Source organism: Monopterus albus, unplaced genomic scaffold (assembly GCF_001952655.1).
Source record: "Monopterus albus unplaced genomic scaffold, M_albus_1.0 scaffold119.1, whole genome shotgun sequence".
Taxonomy (NCBI): Eukaryota; Metazoa; Chordata; class Actinopteri; order Synbranchiformes; family Synbranchidae; genus Monopterus; species Monopterus albus.
In genome coordinates this window covers 410,322-437,401 of record NW_018127999.1, presented here as the reverse complement: position 1 = coordinate 437,401, position 27,080 = coordinate 410,322, and the positions used below count along the sequence as shown (strand labels likewise).

At 40.2% G+C, this 27,080-nt stretch overlaps 1 protein-coding gene across 2 annotated transcripts in view; it reads left to right on the top strand.

Moving 5' to 3' along the window:
• fstl4 (follistatin-like 4) overlaps positions 1-27,080 on the top strand; it is a 215,047-nt gene that overhangs the window by 116,039 nt on the left and 71,928 nt on the right. For both annotated transcript variants that reach the window (XM_020611963.1, XM_020611962.1), the window contains exon 5: positions 25,010-25,200. In XM_020611963.1, coding sequence (XP_020467619.1) covers positions 25,010-25,200 — 191 coding nt within the window. The remainder of the gene's footprint in view (positions 1-25,009; positions 25,201-27,080) is intronic.

The following is a 27,080-nucleotide window of genomic DNA, read 5'->3' as shown; positions in this document are numbered from 1 at the left end:
GCCACTGAGGCAAGATTGATGCATCAAGAGCACTCAATTAATTGAAGATCATTATCAATAACAGCCTGTGAATCATCCCTTAGATCTTCTCTGATTTAATTTAGCAACAAACAAGGATCAACAGTGTTAATTAGAGACTTGCAAGAATGTAGGGGCATCAGAAATAAATGTGAGCATCTGGTATGATTCATTTATCACATACTTACACCGTGCACTTTTGCTCACTTCCTGTTCTGTGGCTGAGACTTAAACGAGCAGTTCATGTCTAATTAACACATAATATATTTCATGACTCTCTTGAGGAAGCACATGATAGACTTTAGCAGGTATGAAGAGAAATGATGTGGGATGTCCTCTAAAGATGATTAGATGATTTCACTGACCTTGTGTGCTATGAGTTCAACTAAATCTGATGCTTGGTTTAAACATAAACCTGCAGCAAGCAGAGACAAACTTTCATACACACCTGCTGTACATAGCAGTGTGCACACACATACACAAATACACACAGGTTTCTAATGGGATGACCTTAGCAGATTTTTATAGACAGTTAATTTAACAACAAGAGCATTGTTTCAATTAAACCTGGGCTGTGGGCAAACAAATTTTTTAAACCATGCATTTTGGATGGGAATAAAATACACACACATCCTTTTTCCTTCTGAAATCTCTAACTGAAATAAAACCCATGTGTACAAATTTCTTGGGAAGCTTGGTCACATGGCAACGTGGTTACAGTAAACTGCTACTGACACTCATCAGACATGTGTGTGCAGCTCTGCCTGCCAGTCTTTGAACAGCTAATAGAGGTGAAACTACTGGAAGTGCTCTCCAGGCTTCTTAACAGCTACAATCCAGTATGAAACCCAGAGTAAAGAGATTTGGCAGATACAGCTGTACCTGCATAACTCGTATCTTAGAGCAGTCAGGGTCCTGTGTTGGCATTTTAGCATGTCTCTCAAAGATCTCTTGGGCTTTCTGAGGAGTCTTCCCACAGTTCACGGACATTAAGTGTACTGGAATCCACAGTAGGCTACTTAGTGTTCTGTATGTAGCAGTATGCGAAGTGCCTCAGTTATGTTATGTTGAACCGTGTGTACATAACTTTTAAACAAGACTAGGATGAGTAAGAATGAGTCAGCTGCAAACTATTTGGAGCTTTCATATCACGATTGCCATCAGCAGACTGCGTTTGTCCAGTAGTCATAGAAATGTCACAGTGTGTCATCAGAAAATTCTTTGCCAGTGAGTGTTTCATTTTCAATGAGCTGGCTTGGTGTAATATTTGAGTAATGGTCTGCATTTCCATGGTAAGTTTAGAGTTTTCCAATACACAGTCTTTGACTCTGAGAGGAAAACTTCAGTCCTCTCATAGAACATCAGTGAAATCATCATATTTGAGCAGATGCTCTAATTGCACCACATATAGTGTTCAAAAAGCTGTTTCATGAGAAAAGTCTTTGCCTTTATTGCAGAAGCTTAGACACCCTGATTCTTCTCTGATGAAGACCTTGAAATAACCCCCAAAATCAAATCTCCTAACCCCTCACCACCCCTGTAGAGGGCCCGCGGAGACCCTTTAGCTGCAGGTCTTTGATCAGCCAAGCCAAGAGTGTCCTAAAGCCCTGCTTTTGACTACTGTTGGACCCCCTTCTAGTCATCTAGCCTGGCCTCCTGGAGCGGCTCCCCCGCTGGTGTGAACCACAGATCTGCTGGCTGGCAGATTCAGAGCTTTCACCTGACAGGATAAAGTAGATAGTAATCTGGACATGAGTCTCAATGTTTTCCTGTAGAGAGAGTGCCATTGTGTCAGGCGTGTGTTTGAGTCATACGTCTCCGCAAAGTTCAGATAGTCACTGTTCAGGTGCAGACAGCAGACAAAATGGATTGCAGCTGGACTATATTGTATTCAACTTTTAATTAGATACTGATGTATTTTCAGAGAAAGGCGGGCCAGACAGGCAGCTTACTAACAACTGCATAACAAGGGATGGCATCCATTTAAAAAATACTGATTGAAAAATTATAGTGTTTTTTCCATAATGGAGACAGAGTGACTCCACGCTAGAACATGGATTGAGCCAACCCGTGCCTGAAAGTCTGGCGTCCGAAGCCTATAGTAAATAATGCCAGAACCCGGGCCAAGTCCAACACAGTTGAGTTTGTACTTTGTTTTTCCCTTCATTGTTAAATGAAGCAGACATTTGAGAACTCCAGATGTCTACCCTATAGTTTGACAGTGTCTGGAGCCAAATGTCATTTCTAGATTTCTGTCTGAACCTGGACCCAACCCTCAGGTACTGACAGGCCACACTGGGCTTGGTTAGGGTAGCTACAGTCTCCTCCACACCAATCTAGTGACTGCTATAGGTCATTGCTTTATTATTATTAGTAGTAGTAAGAGGCTACCTCCACTTGGTCTGGGTTCACTCTTAGGGCCATGGCCAGAACCACTGCACCTTAAATTGAAAGCAGCATCTGGCTCGGGCATCTGATCCAGATGTGTCCTAGACACATGGTTTGGGAGACCCCTAGGATGAGCTGGCTCCAAAATGCACAAGTGGTGTGTATAAAGAAAAGACAAACACATTCAGTTACTGAAGAAAAGCATTTGTATCTTTCAAAGCATCACAAACCGCATCCTACCTCACTGCTCATTAACCTCAAGTCACAGCTGTCATGACAGTAACTATATAGAGTATGTACTTGTGCTTTATATAGACAGTTTAAAATAAAGTGGTTGTCTGCCTGTGAGGGATATAAAACTGCAAACATTATTATTTACTGCAGCGGGTTTATTGCAAGAAAATGTATACAAATGCTGTATTTATTCTTTCATTGGGACACTGCTGACGTTTCTGGCATGTAACCACCTCCTGTACATCAGTGGAAAAGCGTGAAATAATCTTCTGAGCTGTATATTGTGAAATATTGTACGTGATAGGCAAGACTTTCCTAAATTGTGTTTTGGCGTTCATTTTGATGGTTCTGCAGCACATCCGGTGTGTATATTAAAAAAGTAAGACTTTTTCCACTAATATGACATGTCATCATCTGTATATAAAAACCAAAAATACCCTGTATAATGGGATTCACTAATAAGTAGCGCTAACCCCACTGCTATCCATTAGTTTGTGTCCCTAGTGTCCCACCAACAACTGATGCATTACAGAAGCTTAACAGCAGGTGGAAAAGACAGATTAACTTATGAAACTTGTAAAGTACAAGGCCCCAGTACACTTGATTGATTTTAGATTTTATTAAACCAATGAACACTTAAATCGACTATTTTTTAAAGGCCATAATAACGTAGTCAGTATCATAATGTTTCAGCATGATAATCAACAAAACCTTTACTATAACCATTCATCCTTCTCACATTATAATGGAACTATAGTGTACATACTGCAGCGTGTTCTTTTATGAAGATAATCGGAGTCAACTATCACCTTTCAAACATTTATTATCATAACTGAACAGACCATCGAATAAAGCAATTTACAGATCTCTGGGTTCCATCTCTATCTGAAGCCCTGACCTCAACACCAAAACCGTTCAACTCGTCTTCAGGATGAGAAGGAACACTGTCCTCCTCCATTCAGTTGATTTTATACAATTTCAAATGTGCAATTGTAGGCTGGTCTGGTCCTCTTGTGTTGCTCCATTGGTCCATCTATCCATCCGTCCCCCTCCTGCGTCCTTCCTGCTCCAATGGGAAAGGCAGCTTTCTAAAGAGGGAGGAAATCCTACTCTGCCTAAATTCCTACACTCACTTCTTTCGTTGTTTCCAACTAACTAACTACACTATATGAAACATGGCTTTCCATTTGGCTAATTAAACTATCTTGCCAGAAGTTGTCTTCCTCTTCCTGGCCTCAGTCCTAATCTCTGTTTCAACTATCCTAGGAATCCCAATAAACTATAGCTCCCCTGGCCCATTAGCCAGGTGGTGATAGTAAATTAACCGTGGACCCTCTTTGCAAAGCTGTAAATCTAATGAGTTTCATTGTTTTAGTGAACTAGTTTGACATGTAACTACATAAACATAACTGTAAGATTAAAGTAGGTAAACTTATGTGTGCTATAAACTAAATCTTAACTATGATAGAATTACCATACGCAAACAAAGAAAACACACAGGTTGACTAATCAACAAGCATAATGTTAATCTTCTACTAATTAAGTTCTTAATTCATCAAATGTTAGAATCAACCTTAAAGTATGACATTGTTAATAATTTTACCCAACAATATATATAACCTGCATTCGTAAGTCATTTCTAGGTTTAGAAGCATATTCTTATTATTTCTAACCTTCTACTCATGTTTTCGAATAAGTGTTAATTTCCTGTATTTTCCTGTAATATTGTTGCAGTGGAACATTATTGTATGAAACATTGCATTTAAAAAGCTGATTTATTAAGGCCACAGGAACAAGAGAGAGATGGAAGAAAAAGAGGAAAGACAGTAGAGTAAGGATGCAGAACATTTATGACACATGCCACAGACGTTCTCCAGTATGGGTCAAATAGATTGTATTCACACTCTGCAACACAAGCGATTTGTAGAGGCACTCAAAATGAAATGTAGGGAGGATAAAAATGCTGGCAAGAGAAAGAGAAATGAAGAATAAATTAGCTTACACGTTAACTTTGTGATCACATTTTGTCTTTTTATGCACTTTTCAGACATCTTCATGGGTCTCACATTAGACCTGGACTTTTCCTCTTGTGTTATCAACCTAATCTTGTTCTGTCTGTCGCTGTAAGAGTTCCAAGATATGGAATGTTAAAGACCCCGTGGATGGTTTACGATAGGTGCAACTTACAGAAGGTACAAAAGTTTGGTAACCACACTCTGCTCTTTATAATCCTATATATTTTTAAAGATCTTTATTTCATTGAAAACAATCTAGCTCATACAAGGAAAACATTCAAAAATCCAATACTGTTGAGAATATTTTCTATCAAAAATGTTAGGGCCCTGGAGGTTCAGTAACTGCTCCATGCAGAGAATAAGCCCCGCTGTGCTCCTGTATCTGAGAGTCCTCTGGCTGTGAGGCGGACTGAGGAGTCCCATTGCAGAGTTGGATGTGACCTACTTAACAAAAGCCTTCAGCGCCACATGTGGAGCCCTGCATGACAGAAGAAATCTGAGAGAATGGTGACCTCAGGTTTCACAGCATGAATGGAGAATCTTGGAAGACCAGTTTCCAGACTCAGCACTGCGAAGTCTCCAGATAATTATCTCCTTTATGACTTTTTCGTCAGTCTTTGCTTGGGCTGCCTTTCTTTACCTGAGGTTGCACATTGTTTTTGTCTTTCTTTCTTTAAAGCTAACCAAATGCATGATTGCCTTTGAACTGCCTTTACCACATACTGTCCCACTTTTCATCATTTAAAAAATTATCCTTTTGCAATTTAGGATTTTGCTGCACATTATCTCTACTGCAAATCACTCTGAATGAGATGTAGGTTGAGAAGGATCCACTGAAGCACCCTGGTCACACTAACAGCATTTCTTGTGGAATTTCTTAGATTTTTCATTAGTTTTTTCATTGTGTTGTCAAGGGTACAGTTTGACTAGTGCGGAAACACACATGGCTATTTGTCAAGTATTATGAGGCCTGATTATAAAAAGAGTCAGAAGATTTTTACAGTGTCTTCTGTGCCTTTGACTCTTAATTTGTTTTGGGATAGAAAAAAGCTATAGGAGCAAAAGCAGATCATAATGGATGTGTGTGTTTTTATGTTCATGCCAGCTTGCTCACCGCAAGAGATGGTTACCAGCACTACAAACATTGTTGTGGATAAGCCAATCCATATGCAAAGCAAGTAAGATCTTAATTAAGATTGTTACACTTAACAGAGAGTTTTCACAGTGCACATGTAGCCCAGAATAGCTGGTTCAGACCTGGAAAAGCTGCTTTTTAAAAAACTTTTCACTGGAATAAAACAAAATTTCAAAAGGAAACCGTGACACATGGAAATCAGTGTGGCTGCTGTATACAAATACGCCAGTTGTCCCCAGTCAGTCTTAGCCAAAAACCATGATGATTGTCCACCCAGTGGAAAACTTCTCCTAGTTGCTCTACTGCATAGGAAATGAATGGACTTGACTTAATCACTGTGGATTTAGCCATGTCCTGCGTTGTATGCATATGCTACATGTACAGTACGGCGAGGCAGTGCCGTGAGCTCATTACAGCAGCTGATGAATGGATTTCCGCTTGGGTGGAAGAGGAAGCTGAGGTGGTTTCTGCCTGAGGACTTTGCTTCCCAAAGAGCAGGTGAAAGCAGCCTCGCAGAGCTTGGAACACCTCCCCGGGTAGCTGATGATGGCCGAGGCAAACACCGTTCATCACCACACACCTGCTGGCAAGCTGATAGAACGCTGGGTAAAACATTATTCTGGAAAGTCTTTGCTCGCCTGTGAGGGTGCTTTTTAGTGTGTTTGTGAAGGGCTGCAGCCTCAGATGCTCTGTGGGTGTGTGTTTCCCAAAGGGCTGCGTTATGTGTTGGTGTGATTTGTGTTGCTGTTTGGCCAATAGCTCATCCTCAGCAGAGAAGGTGTGGCAGCACTTTTACCATCCCCTTGTTCAGATTTTGTAAATCCATATATAGTGTGCAATGCAAAGACAAAAAGATGTTTACATACACTGTGGATGCCATCCATGGTCAGTTGCCTTGTCTTTTATGTTCATTGCTTCTCAGTCTTCCTGCTCCCAATGAACTATGGTTGTATGTTTGTTCTGCAACCTACAAACAAACATCCGTCATTACAACTTTGTGAAATAAATATACAAATCTTAAGTCTAGAAACTGAAAATCTGCCAGACATGTTAGACTGACTTTCTTATTTTAACAATACACTTGAGTATGTGTGTGTGTGTGTGTCTGTCTTGTAGTCAATACCTTTGTGTTTTTGTTGGATATTTATTCAGACTGTGGGAGGATTAAATCTCAGGTCAACAGGGAAACGTTTTTTCAGAGGAGGACTTTTAACCACTCGACTCTCTCTGGGCACTGTATCAGGACTGCTTTGTTGAGATGGACGCTTTTTGAAGGATACTGTTGTCTTAATATTCCTCTCAGTTTGGTCCCTATGTCAACCTCGTGCCTTCAGTGAACAAAGAGCAGTGGTGGTGGTGATGGTGGTACAGGACGGCAGCCGGCTCTCCACATGATGAACATGCTGCGACTTGGCTTTGATGTTCTAAGCTTTTGTTTCTCTGTGGTTCTGCTGTGTGTAGGCGAGTGTTGGCGTGTTCAGTGAACAATAAAAGCATCTTGTCTTACTGCATGATTGTGCCAGTTTTTTCTGATCGTGTTGATTTATTAATGAAAATGACTTATTTATACGAGACATTTATTTTTTTATTTAAATATGCAGTTATCTCCTTTCCATCCTCACTTTTTGCAGTTGATTTCCAGAATATAGCCAATGTGGCATTTGAAAGACTTTGATTATAATTAGTGTTTGAGAACAGCCATTATGCAGTGACAGGGTGCAGTAAAAGTATTGACTTAATAATACTTGCAGAGTGATATTTTAAAAGTGAAGCTACTTTGGCAAATTTATTCTCTTTCTCATCTAATGTTGGCTTAAATCAAGGACGTATGGCGGCTGTGACAAGCCCATTTCACTTTGTCCTTTTCAAAGTGCATGTATTTCTTTGCCCCAGTTGAAGGTAAAGACACATAGGCAAACTATAATATTGGAAGGACTGATATGATAAAAACTGAAAGAGAAGTGTAGACACAGCAAGTGGATTTTCATATTCTATAGCTGAAGACATGACACCACAGTGGAAAAATCAATATCACAAACGATCATTCTCAATCAACATGAAAAAATATGTCATGATGTGTTTGCCCAGCCCGGCCTGTAACCCTAACCCTTCATGATGAACTGTGCTCTTTACTGTAATGGTGAATGAAACAGAAAAGCTCAGGATCAGCATCATTTCACTGTGCTTTGAATTTGTTAACAGGCACTCGTATAACTGTACATTTGCCATCAGTTTCATGCTGCTGTGTAGGGTTTGTTGTCTGTAGTTGATTGGTTGAAGATGGAGCAAGACCAAAACCCGCTGTCTTCGGTGATTCAGCACAGTCACTTGGTGTAATTCAAGTTCAAACAGCATTATTGTCACCTGCCTAAACGAACCAACATAGAAGAGATAACAGTCAAATCAGAAAAGCACTCGGTAAAAGTAAGTGGCCTTTCTTGCTAATGATTACTGGTGATGTATTGCCACCCACTAATTTTAGTTCTATTACCACTGGCAGCTTTGCCCTCCCATCAGTACAAAGACCTTCTGCTTCACCAGCCACTCCCCAGTGGTCAAATGACCTTCCAGCTGAAGTAAAACTGCAGAGTCAGACTCAGCCCTCCACTGTAGGCTGAAGACTTATACCTGGTTCAGACTTCATGATTTTTTTTTGTCTCATAAGATGGTCACTATATCAGATAACATGATTATAGAGTCATAAATTCTTACCGTGAATTGGACGAGGAATATGACAGACTACACACTGATTTCTCACAGAACAGCCTGCTACTGTTCACGACTTGCATGAAGGAGGTGCAGGAATCAGGGGAATGTAAATACATAAGTGGTGTGTGTGATATTGGCTGTTGGTGTTTGCAAGAAGGATAGAAGGAAAGCTTGAAAGCACCATTTAATGACATCTAGCATTGTTTCCTTCAAAGATGTTAGATCTGCGATTCTTGGCCATATTCATGGTAATTATATGGTAATTTAAGATGGGCATTCTTGCCATTCATGAATAATGCTCATCAATCACAATGCCACATTTAAAATTCAGATTCCTGTACTTTAGAAGAACATGATGCAGATGGCCTAGTTACAGAGTGCATGGATGTCCATGCCAGCATGGAGTAAAATGGTGAATTCATGGCATGTATATAGAGTTTGCTCAGGCACATTTATTTTTTGGCACTCATCACTTATGGTGCTTGTTTTATATTTCCTGTTACAATTCAGGACTTAATGTTTAATGGAAGGTGTATCTCAAGTGTCCGATTGTGTATCCCTGTAATTTTTGTAGAGGAAAAGCTTCAAAAGCTGGTTGACGTGACTGATACAGGTTTGATGTGATTTTCTCTCTAAATAGATCCAAAGAGGTGAATTGTTTTTTCTCACATACAGTTGAAATTTAGTCTTGCAGCTGCTACAGGTTCTCATTTCCTCACTTTTGAGATGATGTTGGTTGCTTAAAGTTGCTCACACCACATGTTGAGCACTTCCATGTTTCTAAACTGTGGATGGAGAAGATAATTTTATTGTTTAGACTGTCATCAGACTTAGTAGGAGAACAGTTTTTCACAGTTATCAAAGAAATATGCAGATTTACGAATTATTTTTCTAAGTTGTATACCCTGTAGAGCTGCCACAATCATATCTGTGCTCATCAGACATTTTTCACATGATGTCACAGTCTTTGTCTGTGTATTTAAAACTAATCTAAAACTGAGTCACAAACAGCATATGTATTATGGTTGTTTGAGAGTTATCGTTGTAAGCAGAGTGATATTTCAGGAAAGAGCAAACAATTAACCCAACAAAGTCAGATTGAACCGATTTACCTGGGCTGTAAATTCGATATTGGGCATGACAACTGCCAGCCTTTGGAATGGATCACCAGGTGCCCGGACATTTGTGCGAGTCCCTTGAGGGTTAGAGTATTGTGTATGAATGTATGTGTATCTGTGTGCATAGAAATTTGTACCTGTGAGTGTGCTTGTGTACAGTGATGTGTACATGAGTGTTTTGAATTATTTAGAAGAACCTACTGAGAGTGGATCTGCCAGCAGCCTCTGTACTAAAGCGCATAGATGGAATTTTAGAAAGGGGCAACAGGATGAAAAAAATAGTAGAGGGAGGGAGGAGTCGAGGAGCGGGGTGCAGGGGAGAAAGCAGCAGGAGACGACCACAGAAACCCTGACAAAGTCAAAGTGTTTCTCATCCTGATTAAATCATGAAGTGGCCACAGTAGCAGCAGCAGTCGCAGGAATACGTATGTCCAATCACAGACAAGCACTGCAGCACTCTGAGGGAAAAGAAATCACACAGGCTTTAGCAGTGGAAATGAAGGGTGGGAGGGAGACAGATAAATAGAGACTGCAGTGAAAAGTATGTGTGTTTTCATAGGTCTGATTTCCACCATCCCCAGTCGGTCATCTGTTTAAGTGGCACTGCATCAGAAGCAAACAAAAGCTGATTTATTATGTATCTCATCTCAAACAAGTGCCCATAAGTGTAAACACTGTTGCATTTTTCTATTTTCACTGCACATTTATTAAAGGTCTTCAACTGATGTAATTAAAGAAAACCTTAACTTTTTGTTGTGGCAAGCGAATCATGGTGCAGTTTGAAAGACTGAAAGTTGACTGAATGATGTTTCTGATAGACGGGATTCACACTGTCAGTAGGACTTTTTAGTCGAGCATTTAAGAAATGGGTGTGGCAGAAACTGATGTTGAGGGATTGTGCAGACAGAATAGGAGGATGCACTGATGGTGTAATGTCTACATCCTTAATAGCTCACATCTCTGGACTTTGTGGCCTTTTGAACATGGATAATTTTTTGTTTAACCTTTATTTATCATTATGCTCCCCCCCCATTCAAGTGTTTGGTACCATCTCAGTTAAATTCACTAAACAGTTCCAGTGGAACAGGTGGGTGATTAAGGACACCTTGACAGCACTGCTTGAAGAAAGGTGGGAGTATTACTCATTATGTCCTGCAACCAACCAATTGTTCCTGCTGCGTCCGGGGAATTTAAACTTTCATCACAGTCTTATGTCTCATTTGCTTTCCTGCCTAGAATTTCCCTGCTAGACAGGGGATTTACACCAGCAGCCTAGCTGTTACAACCTTCAGTCTCCTGCCACGTTGACCATAAGACAGTATATAAAAAAACCAATGTGGTCTTCAGACTGAGTGACTAACTCTGCTATACTAATGCTGCTTACCATCAGTCCAATGCCCCCACTTGTAAAACATATGAACTAAACACACACTAAGTTTGCCCTTTGGTTATGGGGAGGGCGCTGTAGTTTTTGTGAGGTGCTGAAAAGTGCAGCAGGTATTTAAAGGTTCAGTCCTTGATCCTGTTGTAAATAGGATTCAAGGATAATAGGGAGTCAGAAAAGCCCTGCCTGTAGGCCTCACTCGTCATTATCAGTAAAGCTGGTCACTGCAGGTTGTTGCTGCCCATCCTTCCATTCATTCATTCTACAGGCTTACAATACAGTTTTAACAGTAACAGCTAGTGGACTAAGGATACAGATTGTTAGATCAAAGCTATTAATTTATTACAGAGCCAAAGGTTTGCCCCATGTTCCATCTTGTCAGGTCAGATAAGCCTTTCAAACTGCATCTCACCTGGCACTAAACCTCCCCATGCAAACTCAGAATCAAGTAATTCTAGGGTTAAGTGTTACTGCATGTTTTACAGATTGCTGCCCCAGTAGCAGTTAATAAATGACCCATAACAGAGGTGGCCACCAACACAGACGGGTTGACATGTAGGTCTTACCCTGAGCAGCTGGAATCCTCAATCGTCGGTCCCATCTGTTTTCTAAGGGTCTTTTTTTCTGCCTACTTTAAATGAAACAAGTCCATTTCCTTTTGTCCTATTGGACTCATTTTAGGAGATACAGAAGCTCCTGCAGCTTTGCATGAATAATGTGCTTTTGTTGTTTTTCCTCTCCAGAAGGCATCAAACATATGTTTCCACTTGAATTCACATGTTATATACCCCAGTTTAGAATGAATTTTTAATATGGATTGCTTTACTGATCAACCCAGATTTGCCCCATTGGACCCATTTTTCCCGAGATTACTTGTTAGCCTAAGGTTCTGGTCATTCAGTGAAATGACACAATGGCTCCGTCTGTTCCTGCCAGAAGCCAGTTTTTCTGCTGTTCATTCCTAACAAAACAAGATGCAATCGGGTGATTATTTCTAGGAGACTGCACAGAAATTAAAGTGAAAAATGTGAGGAGGTTTAATAACTGTTGTGTCAGTGGGTGATCATTGCTCAATTCAGGTACGTTTATTGACAGAAAATGCAACAGATACTTAGGCTTGTTTGTTTCATTAGTCTCATCTGCTCACCTGTTGGTGGACTAACATCCCTTGTTAGGAAACACCTGTGTTCTGGCACTGACAGTATTCCCTGATCTTGATCTCAGCCTTGTCCGTCTGTGTGTGACACCTGTGTCTGTCATTTCCAATGAGGTCAGACTATGTTTTCTACATGTTGTTTCTGTGCCTTCCTTTAGCTAGAACTGTTAGCACTTCCACTCATTCAGGAGGATGAGAGGCTTCTCGGCAGGAGACAAAATTTATATATGCATCTAAAATATTGTACACCTTTTAATTCACATCTCATGTAAATTATGGTTCAGGAAGCAGAGTGCTGCCAATTAGGTTTTAACCAGTGTCAGCAAGATTTTCATTAAGCTTAGGCAATAGGATTTCCTCACTTTGTTGAACTCATTTCTCATTGCCTTTGCCTCATTCACCAAGTTTTGTACTATGGCCTTTAAATATTAAATTTCTCCAACTGTGAACTTCACTTCTTTGATTTATCTAGCATAGTAAAAGCTCACACTTGTCTGCTAAGCCATTTTAAATCCAGTAGAAGGAAGTGAAAGATTGTTCTGAACCTCACACAGCATTAATGCAGTTAACCAAAGATTGGGTAAAGGGTTGAAGTAAGAATATCATAAATACTAAACTAAAATGAGTAGAATTTTCATTTTTGTTGACACCTGCACCTAAAGCATGTCGGATTAAGAGTTTGGTTTATTCAGAGCCGCTGAGAACATCCAAGTATCGACAGTGAGTGGTGTAGTTTATAAATGTAGAGGAGACGGTAGAAATTAGATAAAATTTAGCTCAGCACTCAATGTCATTTTGGGTACTTAATTAAAATAATATTAAGATGGATACCCCTGAGAAAGGAAAGCTGACACAGACCTTTACCTCTTATTAATTAGAAGGGAAACAAAATATGGCTACATGAACCTGCTCGCACTATTTTTAATGTAACAGTTTTCAATATAATAGTAGACATTACATTTCTGTAGGACTGAGTTTATAGCACAATGCGATTGGCAGAATACCCTTCAAATGTCTTAACTTTACTTTAAAATGGCAGCCTTAATGTAGCAGATGATACTTTTTTGTTGAAGCTTTAAACAGATAGTTATTGATATTCACGTTTGTCTTCTACTCCTGCAAGGTGATGGCAGTTAATCCATTGTTTGGGATGTAAAAATTGCTTGGATTTTCTTTCTTCATTATTGATTAATTGCTCCCTGTCGATTAATTATTCCAGACGATGAAAAAACTGTAAACACACATCATGCTCAATATACTGAGACCAAAGCAGCTGCTGCAACAAGGACGGCTCCCAGCTGTTGGAAGTGCCGGGACACCACTGACCATTTTTAATGAGACCTCTTTTTTGTAGATCATCTCTGCCTGTCGTCATACTGTAGATTTAGAGGGAGTTGAATTTACAGCATAATTACTAGTAGTGTATGAGGTAGTATATCACAGAATAAGCACTGAAATAACCAGTGTTTTGCAAGTTCAGTTCACATGCATTGAAATAAAGTAGTTCATACTCATAGTTCACAGTTCTGAATTCTGAACTAAGTTCACAGCCCCTGGACTCATTCCCGTTAATATCTTGTTAAATTTTTTTTTTTAAAGAAGCTGCTCTGAGCAGTAGAAAACATGTTTCCAGTAGAAACATCCACCAACAGCCCTATTTCACAGTACACCACATGCACTGTTCTGTTTAATTCATTCATTCAATTAGGGAATGATTTCTGCTATGGAGTCTATTATATGTGAACTGTACTGTGGATATTAATGATGTTTACTGTAAATACTGCTATGGCTGTACCTGGATATCTTTACTTGTGGAAATTTCTCTACCAGTGAACCCAGTGTCTACCCTCTGGTCTCCCTCCACTGACTGTTTAGCTGCCTGCTGCAGCTCGAGGATGCGTTTGTTTTAAGTCTTATGTAGCACAACTTGGTGGTGTTTCGCTTTATGTTAACGAACTCAGTGGTGCTGACATGGGGATGTATTGTTTCCATGGCAAACAAAACAAGTGATCCTAGAATTTGTAAGGGAAACTTGGAGAAGGAGCTTTGTTTAACGTTTGTCATTCAGTTCACCACGGTGCAAGTTAACAAGGTTGACATTATTTAGTTGATCAGTTCATCGTTCATGAAAAAATGAGCATATTCAATGAGCGACACTCTTTTAGCACATTCATACACAAAACTGGAGATAACTATTCCTAAAATCCAGCACACAGTGGAATGGAAAGGTGACCTCTTCAAATCATTTACCATGTCTGAAACCTGCAGTTATTAAAACTATAGCCATAGAGAACAGTACAGATGTGTATCACAAATGTATTTAATATCCTTGTTGATCTATATGATAATGTAGATCCTCATTTACTGTTTTATGCATTGTCTGCTTTAATTAGCCTGTTGGTGCTCTGTAGCTGTAGTTGTGTATCACATACTGTATGCATCAGCTTTAGCTTTTTGTGAGTAGTTAAAAACTGTACTGTAAATGTTACTGTCATTTGACAAACGTGTACAAGGTACTTGACTGCCTCTGACATGCATACAAATCAAGTACAAATATTAATTAAATCTCAAGAATCCTGACGACTTTGTCGCTTTGCCTTTGCTGTTGCTCTGACATTATTCTTGAGAAATTGAGCTAAAAATGAGCCACCATTAAGTCATCACTGACAGGAGCTTTGGTAATTAAGGTACAGTGATGAACTGTGTTTCCCTAATGCTCTCAAATTAGTAACTGCTACATGCTGTAGTACTCCAGGGTACACAGTGTTACTCCATACTGTCCTGTACATGTGACCAACTGGCCTAAATCTGCTTCCCCATATTTTCATGTACTTGGCCAGTTAATTCTTCCATTTCTTTTTCAGTCTTCAGCTGTTTCTTCAAAATGTACCCTGCCATGCAAAAGTATTTTACACATTATGCTTATAAAGGATTCTCTAATGCTCTTACTCACTCAATACTCCATCCATATTCTACTATATACTACTTATCCTGTAGGGTTGTGGGGGGGTTAGAGCCAATCCCAGTCAGCACTGGGCGAGAGGCAGGGTACATCCTGGATCACTGGACTGGAGGAGAAAATTTAGTTGAGAATTTTGTGGCATGTCATAAAAATCAATCAACACACTGGAGCTCAGAAACAGCTTGTCTTGGATTTGCACATGATGGGTGGCAGGGATATGGAGGTTTGGGCCTGCATCCTCAGGGCCCAGAAAGCCAATGGGTATTTAAATAGCTGTAGATCACAGGCTTTGAAACATCATTCTAGTTGATAAGCCGCTGTCTGAAGGACCAGATCCCACTGTTATGGAGTTATGTCTGAAAGTCCTTTATCTCTCAGTCTGTTACACTGAATTCATAAAGAGCACAGTTATGAAGGGGTTGGATGGAAAAAAGATACATACCACGGACTAAAAGTCACCATTTCTATTTTAGAATCAATCCTCTGAAAGGACACAGAGATGAAATGGGTACATGTTTTTTTAACTGCCCAGCTCCAATGATACATTTACCTGGTTTATGTTTGCACTGTGGTCATTTCTGCAAATAGTCAGAAGGTGCGACGGTCTGAATAACTTGCACTCCACCCGGGTCACCTCATTATTAATGGCAAACCTTATTTTGACAAAACCTGTTTCTTGTTTTTGTTTTCTTTTAATTTGATGACTTCCCCCACCTGTGGCATGAGTGTGTCCCAGATAGCTTCACTTAATGAACGGAGGAGCTGACGTGCAAACAGGGAAGCATATCAACAAACACCAGGCCCAGAATTCAGAAATACACGTTATTTGTTTGTATTTTGTTAATTTCCCCCTTCATTAGCTCTGTTTTCTGGTTAATGGCCTGTTCTTCTACTATTTCGACATGCTGGCAGGAAGAAGGGCTCCAGTTGTAAACCTCTAATGTGTCAGTCCAGTGTACCTTGGGCCAAACACTACTGTATACAGTGGAGGAGCAAAGCATTTAAAGATAAATAATCTACTATAGGTAAATAAATGAAACATCATACATTAACTGTAAAAGTAATTGCTAATGCATATTTATTATATAAGAATGAAGGGAAACAATCAGTGCCTGTAGTGCTGATATCACACCTGGAGTCAGGAGACTTTTGAATTTGTCTCGGATGATTTCTAACGTGTCCTCACCACCACAGTTTCCACTACTTTTACATGAGTTTTCCACTGAATGGTCACCACATTGGTCCTCGTCCTGACAGTGAAACTATGCAAACAAACTGATTCACAGAAGATGCACAGTGAGCTGCAGAGTGACATGAGGGCCAACCATCTGCTGCACTGAGTCCTGTGTACACGGTATTAGGCAGGTGGGCATAATGTTATGGCTGATTGGTGTATCAGACAGTCAAATCCAACACACCATTATAAGTATGTTCATTTTGCAACACTGACATGGAAAAACTGAACAATGTCTGACCTGCAACATTTGCAAGTAAAGGTGCAGTCACCTGCCCCCAGTGACATAGCAATGAACCTAAACACTGAAAGAAGGAACAAAATATGTTTTACCCTTTGTGTACCAAGCAAATGACTGTGCTGTAATTATTGGGTGGAAGATAAATGACCACATTATCAAGTGATTGCATTGTCTCTCATTAGCTCAGAGGGAAACCTACTCATTATAATTGAGGGTTGTCATCAAAGTTGAAATTAGCTTGCTATGTTTACTTCATCTGATAGTAATGAGAACACTATTGCCATTGTATGACTATAGAGACTGAAATATTACTGACCAGTTCATTTTGCCTCATGTAGAAAATCTAAATGGGTTTGCGCTTGGAATGATTTCTAATAACAATCAATATTTTTGATTAAATAAAAGATCACATATTACTTTCAAGCAGCAAAATTTCTTTTTGAAATATTTGATTGCACTACTCCATTCCCATTTGAATTCAAATTATGATTTAAAGCGATAAAAAATGAAACGTTTTCCTTTCCTTGACAAAGAATCCTCTGACAATGACTGGTACAGAAAATTACAGGCATGAATGATGTTTCTCTTAAGTGTTATCGTTGCACTTTCAGCACAGATGATGTGTAGTTAGGTTTTCAAGATGCCGCTACATTTACATGAAAAAAGAATCTCCTGTTCATAGAGACTCTAATGCACAACCCCTGAAACAAAGCTGTGAAAAGAAAGATGAAGTGTTGTGAAGCTACCATTTGATGAAACTCTCAGGTAAAAGGAAAGAATCTGTGACTGAGGAGAATGAAGAAGAGCTGTGCTCTCATAGTACGTCTGTCTGCACATACATAGGGTAGGGTTGGTTGGGAATAAATTATATATAAAGAGTAACTAAACACCTTCATTCTGTAACATTGTGCTCTCCCAGCATAATTAACATATGCAGCTGAGTGAGGAGCAAGAAGTAGGTGGTTGGGGGTCTCGTCACTCTGTGATGTGGAGACGACACAAACCGACCGCTGCTCACACTGTAGCATGGACTGAGTCAAAGCTAACAACCTTGAGAAACTTCTGTTAATATTTCCTCTCCTCTGCTGGAGACAGTCGGGTGGAGCTCTGACAGTCACCGTAAGCATGTTTATGTCCTTTTGAGAGATGACTGAGTTGTAACTGAGGTGGCAGCGCTATAGGAGAGGCTCTGCTGAGCATGTGCCTCTCATCTGGGGTGTGTCAGTAACATAGCACCACTGTTTCTCATCATTAAAGTTACCATTCGTCAAACCTAAATATATTGTTAAGGCGGCGATGGGCAGTTGGGTTCTGATGAAATAGTTCACGGAGTCTTGTCTGTGCCGTCACGAGGGACCAGAGCATATATCAACAAAATTCTATTTGATTATGTGTACAGCAAAATAATAATAATAATAGTAACAATTTAGTGTGTAGTTACTTTTAAACAAAACCTGTCATTGTGTGAATTACTGTAAATGTCTTGAGGTCTTTGATTTTGGTGACTACATTCTGTCATAACCTCCAGTGGTGTCAGTATCCAAACCATGTCACCGAAAATTTGACTTGCTTGCTAGATTTGCTATGGAATTTGCACCACATACAGTATGCACAGTATTAGCCAAGGCAAGTTTTGAGTTATTAGCCAGTTTTGTTGTCATGTCTAGTTTTCAGAGCTGTTTGATTTTAGTTTCTCTTGTGCTCACAGGCTGCATGTTGCTAACAGATTTAATGGGAACCTGAAGGCGTCAGTAGGGCCTTAACAGCTACTTTTTGCCCTGAAACTCTCTGTAATCTGGCCATGCATTGTCATGTAGGATGTTCATAAGAAAAGAACTTTTTTTTAATGATCCTAAATCAAAGCACAACCAAAAACACTAATAGAGTCATACAAAAGAGTTAAACATGTTAGTTTCACGCCACCTCCCACTTTGAGTTAGTTAAAACTGCCTCTGAAACGTTCCCTACATGGTCCCTGCTGTTTGTGAGCAAGGTAATGTTGGATGTTTGTCTGGGTTCTCTGTTGTCAGTGGCCTTCAGTTATCCCACATACAGCCAGAGGCGGCTGTCTCCTTCAGTTCCCGCATCCAGGCAATTTAAAAGCTGTATACTCGTGGGATCATCAGGCACCAGCTTGCAGGCCTCAGCAAGGGCTATGAAAGGCCTTGAGATTACTGTAACTTACACTGCAGGTGCAGGGGAGAAAGGAGGATGGATGCTAAAAATGTAATCAACACCTGAGCTTGTTTCCAGTTTCAATCTGTTATCAGGAGTGGGAGCTTGGTAATTATTTTCTCCAGCTAAATCCGCTTCACTATCGCTGAAGGTGCAAGTGCAACTGTATTTATACTCTCTCTGTTTCATAGAGGATCTGATTATTCTTTGGGTTGTTGTTGACCCTGTCGTGAGCAAACTCTGTTCTCTTTTATTTGCTTTATTGGTTCTACAGGTCATCATGTAGGTCATGATTCTGAAAACCACCCAAGTCTTCATTAGGCAGTAGTCTGCTGCTGTTACAGATACTTCATGCAGGTGGGATGTGATTTGTTGTTGAACTGGGCTGCATATTGTATTATTGAGCATGACAAAATGTAGAGCAGGAAATAATAAATTGCAGTGACTGTGCTTATAGTACAGTTCAGCAACAAATACCTTGCAAAATGTCTGGGGAGGTTCAAGCTAACGCTGGCTGCTGGACAACACTGTGTGTGTTCGTCTAAAAAGCCCAGTGGCAATAGCAGGGATGCTTTTACTTGTGTTTTTGAGGGAAATTTGTGTTGAACGTGTTTTTTTTTTCCATTTTTTAAATATATAAATGATCAGTTTGCCCATTATTATAACCAAAGTCTTTTTTTTGTACCTTTGGCCTTCATTTCTGCCGGCTTCTCATAATGTTGTACTCGCTCTCGCAACAAAAAACCAGCTTCACATGTCATCTGGCTTTTTGTTGATGTCAACACACTAACATCTGATCAGTACAGCAGATGCCTGTGTCCATATAGTGTAACATCATCTTGTGCTAGATACATATAAACCCTTATGCTTTAGATAAGAGAACAAATTATACTGTAGGTGAACACTTCTGACTCGAAATGCATCACGCAGATCTTATATAATGGGCTTAGGAGCCCATGTAGCTACTAAGCTCTGCATCTCCCTGTAAGTTACACTTGTTGTCAGTCTGACAGGATTCTCTATGAGAGTAAGTAAAAGCGGGAGAGAGTCAGACCCAGAGGAGAGAGGACGAGATATAGGGCTGATGTGTACAGTGCTGATGTGCAGTTTGAGAAGCCGGTTGTAGATGAGAGGCTTGCAGGCAGGGAATGAATGCTACTGTACGATTTCTCTTTCACTGCTTTGCCAATAACTTTGGTGTTGCAGTGGGTTTCTCATTTAGTCAGTGCCAAGCTGCACACACTGTGATAAGGCTTCCTCAGTACACACTGATCTACTCTGCTGAATGTATGGCGAGGCAAACTGGCAGACAGCTTCCCTTTGCTCCAGAGACATTATATATCATTGGGGTTATGTATTGGCTGTGAAATATGGGAGTCACTTTAAACAAAGAATCATCGGTTTTTATTGCTGTTGATGTGGGACAATTGCTCACACCATCATTAACAGGTTCCCAGGAACAGTCTCATATGGATGTTAATTCAGAAAGCAAGAACACGGTTTAACTCGTGACTGACAATGATGATTTCAGTCATGGTCAGCCTTGACGGTTCAAAGCTGACCCTGTCTGCTGACTCCAGGTTTTTATAACTTGACAGCTCTTAAACTGCTGTTGACTCACCTTCACCTTGCTGCTCTTTTGAGATGGATGCTCTGCGAGCCGCTTTCTGAATAATGCCTTGGTTTCTGCCATGGTTTTAATGGTGATATGTCTATGGAGTTTTCTAAATTCCAGATTCCACAGAATGGCTCACATGCTGATTTCTTTGCTTCTTTTTTGAGGCATTTTCTCTTTCTTTGATAGTTGGCAGGAAATGAGGGCAACCAAGGTCCCCTGGCCAGGGATTGAACCGTGGACCTCACAGTTATCGGTTATTTGCCTTACCCATTAGGCAGCCGGATACCCCCGAGCAGAATCCTCCCTCTCAAATAACTGTAATTTATTGTGATGCACATGTCTTTTATTGTGAAGCAGCCACGGGATCAGCAAGTAAGGTTGATTGCTGTTGATCACAAAAATGCATTGATTGATTATTTATTTAATGTAGGTGCATACGTGAAAGTTAACCCACAACCCAAGATACTGTCGGTGGATTGTTTTGTTTGAAGCTGTATTTTGCAATGTTTGGTGTTTTTTCATTTAGCATCAACATTTTCTAGTTACTCTGAAATCACCCATTTCCTCCAAATATTAGACCTCGAGCCATGTTATGCTTTATTTTTAGTTCCCAGGTTCTGTTTTCAAGCTTGTCAGACTGAAAATTGAATGTCCTTATCTTTTTGCTTATGAGGTAAACATACTAAAAATATATTATGATGAATATTGAAATAGAGAAGGTTAAAGTTTTAAGTCATAAAAGAAACACCGGACAGGATATATAAATCCTGCAGTAAGCCGATTTAAACAGCTGCCAACAGCGATAATACAGTATGAGGCTTTCCCGTGACTGTCATCCTTCTGTGATTGGCTCAGCTCTCGTAGACCTCGCTGCCCCGAGGAGCAAAGAGTGTCCATCATGTTTATAATTACCTGGAAAGGAGGTCGATCACCCTCACATATTAGCTGCACACAGACAACATTGCAGTAAATAATCCCATCATTTTAACCAGAGGAGGTCAGGCAGACATAAATTTAACGCTGAGCACTTTTGCATGCTGGAGGGCTTTTGTAGGGAGGTTTCATCATCTGAAGGATTGATGCCTTGAATTTCTCTTCCCTCCCCCTGTTTTTTAAAATCTGGAATCATAAACTCATCTAATAGGGATGGGAGACGGTTTTAGTTTCTTTGATTTATACACTTCTAAGTTGCTGTGGATGTCTGACTGCTTTGTACCACTGAAACTCTCCATTAGAGCTTAGTACAAATTGTTCTGATGAGCAACACCTGACAGGAGATGAGAAACAAATCAGTTTTAATGTCTCAGAGGGTCATGTTCTGCTATTAAAACTGCCTTTTTGTCACATCAGACCTGGATGATTTTTAGTGAGGAAAAATGCTTCACACCTTGTTTAAATGTTTATGCATTGGAATTAACTGCGTAAACCTTCCTGGCTCTTGTGAGTTTTAAATGCTTTTTTTTGGGGGTTGTGCAGATTTTAACCAAAATTACCCAGATGTTTTAAAAATAAGGAGCTCTTACTCACCCAGGCTTAATGTTTTGTGGTGTTCTATTTTTACATTAAAGCACGACAGGGACTTTTTTCTCTGGTTCTCTGTTTGTTTTTCTCCAGCATGACATTTTTTAAATTGTGATCTTGGAGGATGCTCGGAGCGGTGGAGAGAAGCTCTGTCTCCGGGACACTGGGTGTCCACGGTGTGAGCAGCTTCAGATCACTCACTTTAGCAGCTAACATTTCAAACGGGCAATAAAGAGAGTCCTAGTCCCTCTAGAACAATAAAACAGTGTTAGAGTCAAGGGTGGATGCACTGTAATGCAGACAGATATTTCTCTGCCACTGCTGCAGCTGCTGTGCTCAGCAGAATGAGACTGAATCAAAGCACATTTACTCCAGCAAAGAAAGAGAGTGTGATCCACTGTAACCTCTAGTTGTAGCACTGACTTTCTCAGCATGGACAGAAGATGTGTGTACCTGGAGAGGTAAGGAGGTCATTAGGCCATTAATGTAATTTATGACCTTAATTAACCTCTGTTAGTGCCGCATCATTGATGGAAGATGTCTTCTCTCAAATACGTCTTTAAAGTACCTTTAATATAAACTCCCCCCCCCCATGTAAAAGAGTTGAGTGGGTGGCTTGGTCTTACAGTGGTAAACACTGTCGCCACACAGCAAGACGGTTTCAGGTTCGACCCCGGCCTTTCTGTGTGGAGTCTGCATGTTCTCCCTGTGACCTGTCCAGGGTGGACCCTGACTCTCGCCCAATGTCAGCTGGGATTGGATCCAGTCCCCCTGTGCGAGGAATAAGTGGTATAGATACTGGATGGAAAAGATGTTATAATGTTTTCATAATGTTTTCTCTCCATATAGACTTGGACTAAGTCTGAGCAAAGAGAGGACTGTTGTCTCCATATATGACAAGCTGTAAATCTGCAGGGGGTGTTAATTTATTTCTGTCCTCCCAGTGCGGGGACACTGGTAGGTAATGATCCTTCATGTCTGATCCTTCTCACGCCTAATTTCCCTCGCAGGAATAATATGGAACAAGAATTTATCCAAGACCTTGACTTGACTGCATATTGTCTTTGTCACATGGGTGTGTCTGTCTTCATGTTGTAATAAGTGGAAGGGTCACTGTTGTTGAGACGGGCGTGTGCCGTCGCCTGTAGTCCTCATTGAAGAGTTTCACTGGATTGATGATGGCACTTAATTGATGTTCTCTGCGTTGACCTCCACCAATAAGCAAAACATTTTAACACTTTGATAGATGTACTTAATTATCAAGTCTGTGTGCTACGAATTTCATGTTCCAGTGTCATAATTTCATGTATGCTGTCACTTTCTCCTGTTTGTAATTCATCAAAGCAGGGATGACCCACAACGTGTTGATCCAACAGCCTTGTTGTTTGACCCTTATGAAGCAACGACAGCTAATATAAACTAGAGCACCAAATTTCTAACTCTGATTTGTCGCCATCAAAGTCATTATTTACTCCTTTTTGAGTATTTACTACTTTAGGAAATCTTTGAGCTTCATTAACAGTTCAACTGTAAACCATTTTAAAAGATTTATTGTCACTGAATGGTTTGATGGGCATGAAAGTGATGTGAATCATATTCAACTCAACTGAACACCTATGTCATGTTTTGGACTGACATGGTAGAAGTGGAACAGAGACTTGAGCAGAACTGATAATGCAGAAAAAAATGAATAAATGTTTGCCAATGTTTACTATGACACTGTCTATGAAGCTCTATAATACAATGCAAAGTGATGACAAGAATTTACTATACCAAAACAACAAGATTCATAAGAGCTTGAAAAAGGTTTCAGATGCGTGCAAGCAGTGCAAGACACACTGCTCCATGCTGTCTGGGATTGATTTGACTAACTCCAATACTTTAGTGTCAGCTTTCTCCTTCACTTGAGGTGGTAATGTTCAAGATGTCTGGATAATGTCATGTGTTGGTTTGTTTTGTTTTGGTTAAAAAAAAGGAGACATTTTTCACACCAGAAAACCTTGTGTTTGTTAGTTTAGCCTTTTGTACATAAACATGATGTGATTATATTCCGTGCATCTTTAACTTGTGCTTTAGAACAGAGTACCACAGCAGGAGGCATGTTATTTCTGCTGTAGCCTGGTTGAACCTGTGTTGACTTCACTGCACTGACAGTTTTGCTAACAGCTGTAGATCTGCTCGACAGCACTCCCTACTGCTGCAGGTTTAGAACCAAAAGGAGATGCTAGGACTTCTTACTTTTTGGTTCATCATCACTCCCTCACTTTGCATTCGTTAGCTTTGATAGCTGCTGAGTTGTCGAAGAAGATTAGGCAATGAGATCCATTCTGATGTACTCTCAGAGGGGGGTCTCCTGCTCTGCAGTGATCCAGCAGGGACATCACCTAATGATTTATTCATTTGAGAGTTTTTTTCATATTTCTGTTCATCACCATGCTTCTGACTTGCACGTACTCCTCTCTCCCTCCCATCAGCATGTCTTGTGCTATCATCGGGCTCAGGTAAAGCAAAGGAGGAATGCAAGACAAAAAAAAAGAAAACCTTCTCCCCCCTGTGTCTTGTGCTTATTTGCATGCCCGCTCTCCATTAGTTCCTCACACGTCGTGACAAACGCGTTTTGCATAATTATTGATTTCAAGTGTGAAGAATAAATGCCAAGTGCTGCCCATGATTAAGTTGTGGTCTTTCATTTCCTCTGCACATCCTCATCAGGCAGAGCCTTGAAGAGAATCAGGAGATAGATGGGCAGTCTTGTTTGAAGCATGAACTCTAATCCCATAGGAAAGTAGCTTGAGAGAAGCTTTTGAGGATGGTTACCTTTTGTTTTCATGTGGATTCAAGGATTACTTGTAATTAATTAGGACCACCAAAAAAACTGTCAGACAAATTATGCAAACAAAAACAAAACATTTTGAATGAGTAAACACACAATGACACACAAATGCATACAGAAATTATGTCCCTCTTGCCCCATTTTCTTCTCTTCTCTGTATAAAACACACAAGCACATTAAATCCAATTTGCGGCTACAATCCAAAGGCTCTGGCTTGTATAATGGAGGTTAATGAAATGTATTTTCTTCCCTATCTGTGTGTTTGCAGGCAATGCATGCACTATGTCAGAGTACAACAGGCTGAAGAGCATTCTGCTGGATATGCAGCCTGAAGTGCTGAAAACTGGAGAGCACAGCCAGCAGCGAGACATGGAGGAGAAGAGAGCACTGGTGGACACCATGTTCAAATACCTGGATGTGAACAATGACAGTCGGCTGGTCAGTGATGAGCTGGAAAAGGTGGGTATCGAGCTGATATGGCCTGAACAATATGATAAAGACAGATACATGTTTAAGATGAAAGGAGACATATAAACAAGGGAGAGCTATGCCTCTGTATATAGAGTACTCTGTTGTACAAAGGTTGTAGGCACTTCAGATGTTTTGATCCTTACATATTGTGCAGTACCACCATCTTAAATCCACAGAACAACTGTGGCAGTTCTTCAAGATGCCTGGAGCAAAATACCTGCCCACTAAAACTGTGTGCAAGTGTACAAGGGAGAACTGGTGCTGTTATTTGTTAATTTGTTAATAAATACTATTTATAACATAGAAAGCATCCATTTTTGGTGCCTGGAACTTTTGCACAGTAGTGTAGCTCCCAGGTAAGGGCTTGTAAACAAAAATAGAAATTTCAGACCTCATCCAAGAACATTATCTTTGTTCTTTACCATTAAAATGTGAGCTTGTCTGTGCTGACACTGGATGACAGTCAATCAGCGTTTGTCTTCTTTTGTATGTCTCTTTATCACTGAATGTTGAAGGCCATGTGGTCAAACTATAAAGAGGAGTGGATGACATTTAATCATCTTGTTTAACCATAAAACATGTTTGCTGAAATGGTCATTATGGTTATCTGATGGGAAACAGAGGGGGGACTGGAGAAGGGATTGGCACCGACATTTCCAGGATGAGGAAATGAAATTATTGTGGGCATCATCTGGTGTCAGGCATCAGAGATGGGTGTGTAATTAGACTCCTCCCAACCAGGGCTATGATTTCAGTGACTTCAGCCAGAATGCAGTGACCATGTTACTGCTGACTGCAACAGGAAGGCCAAGCTGTCACATTTCAATTGTGCTCTAGCTCTTTCTTATTATATGGAAGTTGAATGAGAGTGGCTGTACAATGCCAAAGAAAACAAGGTTATTAGGTTGAAAATTAATTTGTGCCTGTAAATACAGTTTCAAAAATGCCACTGTAATTAATCTTTGAGTTGTGACAACACGCTTTGTCCCCTGTTAAATGAAAAACAGTGAGTGATTTTTGGCCTAGTTCTTCTGGCAGAAATAAATAATAAAATCCTTTCCTGGCAGAGAGCTGCATTGAAGGACCAAAAAAAATATTTTGATCAATCACAGCTGATAATTACTAATGCTGACATGCTGCCAGGAAATTTTAGATAAGACAAATGGATCCTGCATGAATTCATAAGTTCAGCGAAATAATGCTTTTAAGGATCAAAGGGGGTTTAAGATGAATTCCAGTCAGCCATCCAGAATGTTTCCAGTTAGAGACTTGTGTATTGTCACAGATGGCCTCGGAGGGTAAAGCCATATACTTAGGGTTTGAAATATTCTATCCAAATGCCCAAGGACAGAACAGTCTGTAAACACATGGCTGCAGTCTGCTGTAGGCAATGACAAGAGAAAAAGGTTTGTCACATCCCTCACTTTGCCATGTCACATGTACAGCTCCATATAAAATCAATTAGAGGAGATGAGGAAGCACCGGGCCTATATTTTTAGGCTTGGAAATTATGGAGTTGGAATTAAACATGGAACTTTTGCCTAAAAATACACTTTAAAAAATCTTCACAGAAAATAATCAAATATTAAGTCTTAAAATCTAATAAAACAGCTTTGCAGCATGGCATCATGGGAAATACCATACATCATCATCACAGAGAACGGGCAGAGTGAGCCAGCAGTCTCCCAACCGGAGGGTTGGAGGTTCGAATCTTGGTGCCTGCAGTCCACATGTCGAAGTGTCCTTGGGCAAGACACTGAACCCCCCAAGTTGCCCCCGATGGTTAGAGCCATTGGTTCAGTTGGCGCCACAGATGCCTGCCTCGGTTCTGTACCGGAAACAAATTCCTTGTGTGTGTAACGTACTTG